The following is an 8,279-nucleotide window of genomic DNA, read 5'->3' as shown; positions in this document are numbered from 1 at the left end:
CAGTTATTATGAGTTTATGCATTTTGATGTACCGAAGTTAGTTCGGAGTCTCGGATGTGATCATGGACATGACGAGGAGTCTCGAAATGGTCGAGACATAAAGATTGATATATTGGAAGCATATGTTTGGATATCAGAAGTGTTTCAGATGAAATCGAGATTTTACCGGAGTACCGGGATGTTACAGGAATCCCCGGAAGCTATATGGGACTTAGTGGGCTTTAGTGGAAAGGAGAAAGGGGCAGCCCAAGGTGGGCTGCGCGCCTCCCCCTCCCCTAGTCCTATTGGGACAAGGAGAGGTGGCCGACCCCCCCTCTCTCTTTCCCCTCTCAAGGAATCCTATCTCTACTCTTAATGGAGCAGTTGATGAATAATCTACACGATTTATTTTTATTGGTTTTTTTTTTGTCATCCTCCCATCTCCGTTTTATTTTCGTCATCCTCCGAGGTTAACTCGCTACGCTCCTGCGAGGAAAACCCGTGCCAAACAAAACCATACGATCGATCCCTCCTGCCCATAGCAGCGACCTCGATCCCATCCTTCATTGCCGACTCCTCTCGATCCCATCTCTACTCCAATACGAGCCGCCGCCGATATCCGAAACGATCCGCCGCCGCCGAGGACCGATTGGAGCCGCCGCGGGCGCTGGCCTCCTGCCCTCGTTCGGCGCCGCCGCCGCTCCATTCCTGCTGCCTTGCCCCTCTCTTCCCTCCAAGCTTGCCGCCGGCGACGAAGCGTACGGCACCGCTACGGCCGTGCTCGATCGCCTCCAGGAACCCGGCACGCGTGCCGAGGCGAGGGACTCCTGGGCTCCTTCCATCGCCGCTTTGCCGATGACCCCGCCGCCGGGCAGGAGTGCTTCCGCGCCTCCAGGAACCCGCCACGCACATCAAGGTGAGGCGCCTCCTGGGCTCCGCCCGTCCCCTACCTGCAAGGTCGCTCCCCCCCCCCCCCCCCCCCCCCCTATTCCAGCAAATCAAATGTTGGTCCAACCCTCAAGGATGAGATAAACCTTCTGTACCTGAAGAATTGTTTACACAGGTGAAGAATCCTTTCCACCTGCAGAGGGTGCCGTGCGGGTTTCGCCGGTCTGTGGTCGGCTGCGATGAATTGGGCGTCCTGCTGTCTTTTCTTCTTGTGGGTGCTATTTGTTCGTGTGGACGGAGGTACCCGTGCTGGGGTTCGTGTGGATTTAAGATTAGCCGGCATGGTTGATTGGGATTAAGATCGGACTATTCCTAAACATGCCAAATGTTGCCTGGATGATTGGGATTAAGATTGACTAATCCTAACCATGCCAATGTTGTGCTTGCAGTGCTTCTTTGGCACCGGCACAATTCTGGTCGAGTACCTACTCTTCAGGTTTGTCTTCTTCAACCTGTAGCTCCTAAACATCAGATGGCTGATTTTTGGATGGTGCGGGCATGAATGGGGATTCCTAAATTTGTGCTTCAGTGTCAAATTATTATTGCTTATACATAGGTTCAGAATATGCGTCCTGCACTTTTATTGTTAAATGTTCATTATTTTTCTCATTGCTATGTAGACTCATGATTTTTCAAAACATCAATTTTCCTAGAGGTCTTGTTTTGGTTAGAAACCTGAGTCGTAATGGAAAAGTGCCATCTTGCTAGAACTGATTCCCATGCCCAACTAATTAGCGCCATCTTTATATAACACTCATAATCAATTTTGGAAATTGCTACATTGCATCTAGGTGACATTGTTTTCCATTATCAAGCTGTAAAACCTTCATACAGAGCGCATATATATGGTTTGGAGCCATTAGTATTGCATAAATTTGTTGCACATACATGGGAACTTGTTTTCTATGAACAGAAGCTAATTCACTAAGAATCTCTTCAGTTTTCTGGAATCGCCTTGAGGACGCAGACACCAATTTTGCAGACATCAAGTTCTATGTGATAACCATCGAGAACAGCGAGCCAAATATGATTCCTTCTTAAATTATCGAGTATATTATGCAGATTAAATCCAATGTATACTGTCCTATTGTTAACTTTCAATGTATATTGGTGTTCTTGTCGCCAACCATTAGAATATTGTTAACTGGAAAAAATCTATCAACGTTTTTGTAGGTAAGAAGTTCAGGAATCAAGATGAACTGGCATTCTACAAGTAATTAAACTGATGATGAATCATTGTCTTGTCTTCATTGTTAAGTACATTTACAGGTTAGGCCTGCTGTCTTTGGCCGAGTGTTAGTTTTATTAACAAGGATATTACAAACAAAATTTAGAAGGATTTGGAAGTTTTACACTACAAAATAATGGTAGTAGCATGTTTGGTGCTGAAAGGGTTCTGCTGCAGTGCAAGTTACTTGAGAGAAGAAATTGTTCAACTTAAATAAAATATGTTCATTGATCCAGTGGTAAGCTATTCCGAATTTATTTCATGATGTGGCTGCTCATGTCTGATTCTTGCTCATCTGGTGTTCATTTACACACTTGGTAATGATTCTGCAGTTCTTTTCCACACTTGGCCATGGTAATCAGGATTATGCCAGGCTTGGTCAAGACTATGCTACAAAATGGCCTGAAGTGGTGGCTCACTACTACTGTTATTTCCATGTTGTTCTTTTAAACTCCACTTCTCTGTTATAGGCACCTTTTTGTTAAACAACTCCACTTCTATGTTGTAGGTACCTTATAGGCAACGGATGCAGGGTAAAGAGAGTTGCCATACGTTTTTACGAGCAGAATTGTGGCATGCTTTGTTCAAGATCTGCTGCAGTCAGTAAATATTTGTATGGTCTGCAATTCTGCATACTACTAAAGGAGTTACAACTGAGCACTGTACTCGGAGAAAATTACCAAGGTATTTTCTGTACAAACTCGTCCAAGCTTTGTCTTGTTTTCACTAGCTACTTGATTCTTCTTGACAGAAAATTCTTACCCTGAACTAGATTAGTTACATGTATGGACTAGACTAGACACTACAAAATTCTTACACTGAACTAGGCTTAGTAGTTACATGTATGGACTACACTCTCCAATTCAGATATTCGATTAGACCTCACGAAAGTATTTTCATACGCTTGTTCTTGAAAATGCTAAGAGGAAAAAAGAATTTATGTAGCACTCCGTACCCATGTGTTAACTCCTTTAAGGATCCTTTGCGTGTTTTACCGTGTGGAGATAAAGTCGTGCCACAATTTGGCTTGACGATTCAGTTCCGTGGAGCGCAATCGCAAGTAGCTGGCATTGGCAAGCAAGCAAGCAACGCAACTCCTTCTCGACAAATTTTCCTTGAATCGTTGCAAGCTGCATGGGTATGGGATACCAATCGAGGCTTGGTTGTTCTTGTGTTTAGTGATTTGACCATATGCGTGAATTTAGGGACCCAGTGTCGAACTATCTTGTTCGAGGCTTCATGCATATGGGATACCAATGTCAGGTCGAGGATTCATTCATATGGGGTATCAATTTATTATGAGATGTTGGAAATTATGTGTGTTAATGATAATTGATTTTTTCTCACTAATGAGTTCATTGGGATTGGAATATTTGGATCAGAATATTTTCTGAATTGTGTGAAATGAATCGAGTTAAGTAGTTTCTGAGATCGAAATTTTTCCACTGGGCTCTTCGTTGTTAGACATATGCATGTGTATGTGTGTTAAGAAGCCATACTGAACAATAATAATCCTGATCATTTATTGTCACGACCATGAAAAAATCAGGCAAGACATGAGCAATGTACTGTTTGGACAAAATGTGTTCCTTTTCCATCGTCAACTTATACACTTAGGATACTGGACTAAGTTCGGTTACAGGTTTGACTTTGATTTCTTAGGTTCCAGTTTGAATATTTGATCTATCATGGCATGTCATTGCTGACCTAACCATAAGATTGGCTTACAGGTTCTACTTCGTCCTGGCGCCACTCCCATCCTTGTCTGCCTCATGGTCGCGGTCCTAGCCGTGGATGATGCCATTGTGCCGTACTCCCTACTTACCCCTGCATGACAACCGCGCTACTATGCCGCTATGCAATCAGATGCTTGTCTCCGTCCTTGTCAGTCCACAAGCATTGCTCATATTTTTGTCCCTAAAAAATATTGGAGAGATATGCTAATTTCCTGAAGTTGAATGTTCTCTTTGAGCACCTCAGTGATTAAAGATTAGATGGATTTTCCCCTAGGTACATTGTCATGTAAGGAAATTTCCTCAAAGGTGTTTCAAATTAGTTTGCCGAATTGCTGATTGTACCGCTTGAATGCAGCTAGGAATATAGACCAAGTGATGATGGCTACCTTTTGGTTCTTATAATTGAGTCACGAGCACTTATATTGCATTGTTTTTATTATAGTTCACGAGGTTGACTAATTTGTGAGGCAGTGGCAGTGCAAACATCGTCATCTTTTTTTGGTTGACAGTACGAAATAGTGGCATCTTGATGTTGAAGCAAGATTGTTTGCAAGACAACATATGACACCATCTTCATTGCCCTTTTTCGTCTCAGGAATGAAGGTTTAATGGCTGGACTATCATGCTGTCTACTTGGTTTCAGCTGTACATATCTTAATACTTGACCTTCAGTGAGGACTCGTTTCTTAGGAGAAATAGTAGGAGAGCAACAATTGATTGGTAAGTCTTGCTTGCTATTAGTTGCATAATTAATATTGAAATTCGTTAGTTTGCTTCAAGGTTACAAAGCCAGCAATGAATGAGACTATCATTATTAGGATTGAAGGATGGTTCAATGTTGTTGATAGCAGTAAGAAACACTTGCAAATGTATGTCTCGTCTATTTAAATGTGTGCTCTAAAAATAAATGTACACAACTGTCACAATATTGTTTACTACAATATTTGAATTAGAAGTAGTAGTTTTATGTTTTTGTTTAGTTTTATAGTATCTCAGTTATGAAATAAATCCAAGCCTTCCTCCAAATAGGTTTTTTTGCCTTGATTTTTATAATTCAAATAATTTTCGTATTTTATAATATTCAAACAAAATGGTTTGTAGAGTCAATGTTCTCTGACTTAGGTAGCTTTAATTTAATGCACTGACGAAGCGTTTTACCTGAGACGAGTGCTGGGAGAGGCTGATTAGGATTGCAACGAGGGGGAGACGTCGATGCTGCCGCTGGCGACCGTTACCGCGACCATGGCTGTGGGAGTGAGGCGCCGGCGACCATGACATCGACCGTGTTGGCCCATGGTGTTTCTGACTTTCCACGCTCCGTTCCAGGTAGCTGCCATTCCGATTGATCCCCTCCAGGTGAGTGAGCAGCTTACACTCAACCGATGAAGGCATCCAAAGGTTCGACTAGGTGGGTAGGAACTCAGCTGGGCTCACTTCCATTTGCATTCTTGTCTGCAACATCGGATACTCCGGGAGGTTCATGCATGTTTGTTTTCTATATGTTTTTTCTCATAATGCAGGGCACAAAGATAGGTCTCCTTTTAGTTACCATAGATTTTAGTTTTTTTCTGCTTACTGTCTTCTCCACTTTCTTGTCAGATTAAGCAACTAACAAATGAATCTGTGCACATTTATACCATTTTTGCACTCATTTATGGGGCCATCTATGTTGAGTATGTGTGTTCTGCTATTCTGCAACTTAAATCAATAGGTAGTGAGAAGATTCAATAGTTTGAGCCTCCTCCACTTCTTCTGTACAAGATTGGTCATTTTCCAAAGGGATGGAAGTAGCTGTTTAGAGGATCCACTCACATGAGGTACACCTCATAATTTTAATGTGAACTTAAATATTTTGTATAGCTATCCAAAATTTGTGGATGAACTGGGTCTTGTGTTGCTTAAAGAGTTTGGAGCTCGGACTAATGTTAGTATTCTTTGTCACATTGAACCCGGTATATCAAATGGTTATATGGTAGATTACAGAACAACATCAACACAGGCAACATTGATTAGGTTGGTGTGCATAAGATGGTCCTCAGTGAGGAAGTCCATGACAGCCTGCTAATCCTAGGCGTCAAGGCCGATCGAATCCGATCACGACAATCTCATTGTGTGTTAGATAAGGCAAGAGTTCCGCACTTGCTCCACTGCCACCATTGCCACTATTTGCCGCCGGCGCTTGATGCAGCGGAGTGTGTAAAAGGAGAATGTGAATAAGGAAGTGTGCACGGGAGTAGTCCGTACCTTTTTATCACAGCGAGGGAGTTAACCCACACTAGCTCCACGATCTGCTGACCAGCGGTTGCCTGGTTCGAGCCGATCAACAATTTCCATTGAGAGCGAGGTAGTGCAGGGCACCTCGTGGATGACCCTGTGTATGCTTCATAACCAAAACATAGTCTTCTTTTGGTTATCTGATTTTCTTCCATATTTGTCCCAATAAAATTTGGTCCCGTGGTAACTCACAGGCACATACCTCGACTATAATTATTTCAAAAAAAGAGACAAAATATCACATAATATATAAATCATTTCATATATCATGCCAGCAAAACCACATTGTGGTGGTCGCCCTCAGCTATGACAGTGTGCATTTCTTAGAACTGGGAATCGTCCGATTCAGTGTGGAGGAGAGGAGGGGCGGACGACGCCATGCAGGGAAGGAGAGAGAGTAGTGAGAGGAAGTTGCGATCTGAATGATGTGGTGCAAGGGGGGAGGCGGCAGTGAGATACCGTGGAGGGGAGACATGACAGCGACGATGATGTGGCGAGGAGAGCATGATGGGGTAATGAGGTATGAGTGTGAGCGTTGTGCCAATGACAGTCATCCTACTTTTTTTAAGATGAGAAGAAAAGGAGTGGTTGTTGCTTTTTGTTAGGGAAAATTGATTGCTTGCCGTTAGAGAAATGTCACATACTTTTTTATATAGTGAAAAATATCACATACCCTAGGAAGTCATTTCTGGAGAATAATTACCCACAAGTGATTTATAGGTGAGTCTACAAGCATGATGCCTCACTTCGAGTAAAAACGGTTACATGCTCGAAGCAAGCACTTGACCGATGAATATATACTCTCTATGTTCATAAATATAAGTCTTGTAAGAGATTTTAATATAGACTACATACGGAGCAAAAATAAGTGAATCTACGCTTTAAAATACTTCTATATTCATCCGTATGCAGTAGTCAATATTCAAATATCTAAAAAGACTTACATTGGATTATATATGGGCTTATCTTAGTTTTATTTTATTTTAGTATGTGTTTATATACTCACTTTTGGAGAATAGAGATAACAACTGACGGTTTCCAATGATGCTTTGAAAATGTCCATTGACAAAGCTTTATGATAGATGGACTGAAAACTTACCGAGTGTTACCCAATTGAAAGAGATGCATACAAATAATTATTCTTTTTTATATACTGTTGCACATGATAATACAAAATGTGTCTCCCCTTCTTATTTTTATATGTCTATTTTTTGCAGGGTATGAAAGAGATAAAGATGTATTATGTTGATGTTCAAAAGGAATCCATTCAACAAGAATGTTGACGCGATGTTGTTGGAAGGGACCAAAAAATCATCGAGTTAAATACAACAATACATGTATATATACAATCAGAACAAAAATTAAAAGGCCCGTGGCAACACACGGGCATTGTACTAGTTCCAACTAGGATTGGGGGGGGGGGGATCCTACTCCCAGAGGGAGTAGGACTCCCTTGGCGCGCCCTCCTTGGCCGGCCGCCCCCCTCCCCCTTGGCTCCTTTATATACGGAGGCAAGTGGGCACCCTAGAACACACAATTGATCAACGTGATCGTTCCTTAGCCGTGTGCGGTGCCCCCTGCCACCATATTCCACCTCGGTCATACTGTTGTAGTGCTTAGGCGAAGCCCTGCATCGATAGAACATCATCATCGTCACCACGCCGTTGTGCTGACGGAACTCATCCCCGAAGCTTTGCTGGATCGGAGCCCGGGGAGCGTCATCGAGCTGTACGTGTGCTAAGAACTCGGAGGTGCCGAAGTAACGGTGCTTGGATCGGTCGGATCGGGAAGACGTACGACTACTTCCTCTACGTTGCGTCAACGCTTCCGCAGTCGGTCTGCGTTGGTACGTAGACAACACTCTCCCCTCTCGTTGCTGTGCATCATCATGATCTTGCGCGTGCGTAGGAATTTTTTTGAAATTACTACGTTCCCCAACAGTGGCATCCGAGCGAGCTAGGTTTTATGGATTGATGTTATATGCACGAGTAAAACACAAGTGAGTTGTGGGCGATATAAGTCATACTGCCTACCAGCATGTCATACTTTGGTTCGGCGGTATTGTTGGACGAGATGACCCGGACCAACATTACGCGTACGCTTACGCGAGACCG

At 43.0% G+C, this 8,279-nt stretch overlaps 1 protein-coding gene across 30 annotated transcripts; it reads left to right on the top strand.

The window, feature by feature from the left end:
* The first annotated feature begins 442 nt into the window (after positions 1-442).
* On the top strand, positions 443-7,468 carry LOC125542818. Of its 30 annotated transcripts, XM_048706017.1 has the most exons (7): positions 449-770; positions 807-936; positions 1,043-1,167; positions 1,317-1,363; positions 2,186-2,196; positions 2,664-2,839; positions 3,886-5,530. In XM_048706017.1, the coding sequence occupies exons 2-6, from the start codon at positions 835-837 to the stop codon at positions 2,760-2,762; spliced, it is 384 nt and encodes a 127-aa protein (XP_048561974.1). In that variant the 5' UTR covers positions 449-770; positions 807-834; the 3' UTR covers positions 2,763-2,839; positions 3,886-5,530. The 30 variants fall into 30 exon arrangements, 5 of the variants coding, with proteins under 5 accessions (XP_048561978.1, XP_048561975.1, XP_048561974.1 ...); XM_048706021.1 differs by having other exon boundaries at positions 443-936; positions 2,320-2,839; XM_048706018.1 differs by having other exon boundaries at positions 445-936; positions 4,487-5,530.
* Positions 7,469-8,279: the final 811 nt, after the last annotated feature.

This window comes from Triticum urartu, chromosome 3 (genome assembly GCF_003073215.2).
Source record: "Triticum urartu cultivar G1812 chromosome 3, Tu2.1, whole genome shotgun sequence".
Taxonomy (NCBI): Eukaryota; Viridiplantae; Streptophyta; class Magnoliopsida; order Poales; family Poaceae; genus Triticum; species Triticum urartu.
This window is presented reverse-complemented; position numbering and strand designations above follow the sequence as displayed.

Bases quoted from the DNA above. Each gene is read 5' to 3' on its own strand.
- LOC125542818 (XM_048706018.1), top strand. From the start codon at position 835: ATGACCCCGCCGCCGGGCAGGAGTGCTTCCGCGCCTCCAGGAACCCGC. The intron at 937-1,042 runs GTCGCTCCCCCC...TTGTTTACACAG, and splicing joins GCCCGTCCCCTACCTGCAAG to GTGAAGAATCCTTTCCACCT. The intron at 1,168-1,316 runs GTACCCGTGCTG...TTGTGCTTGCAG, and splicing joins ATTTGTTCGTGTGGACGGAG to TGCTTCTTTGGCACCGGCAC.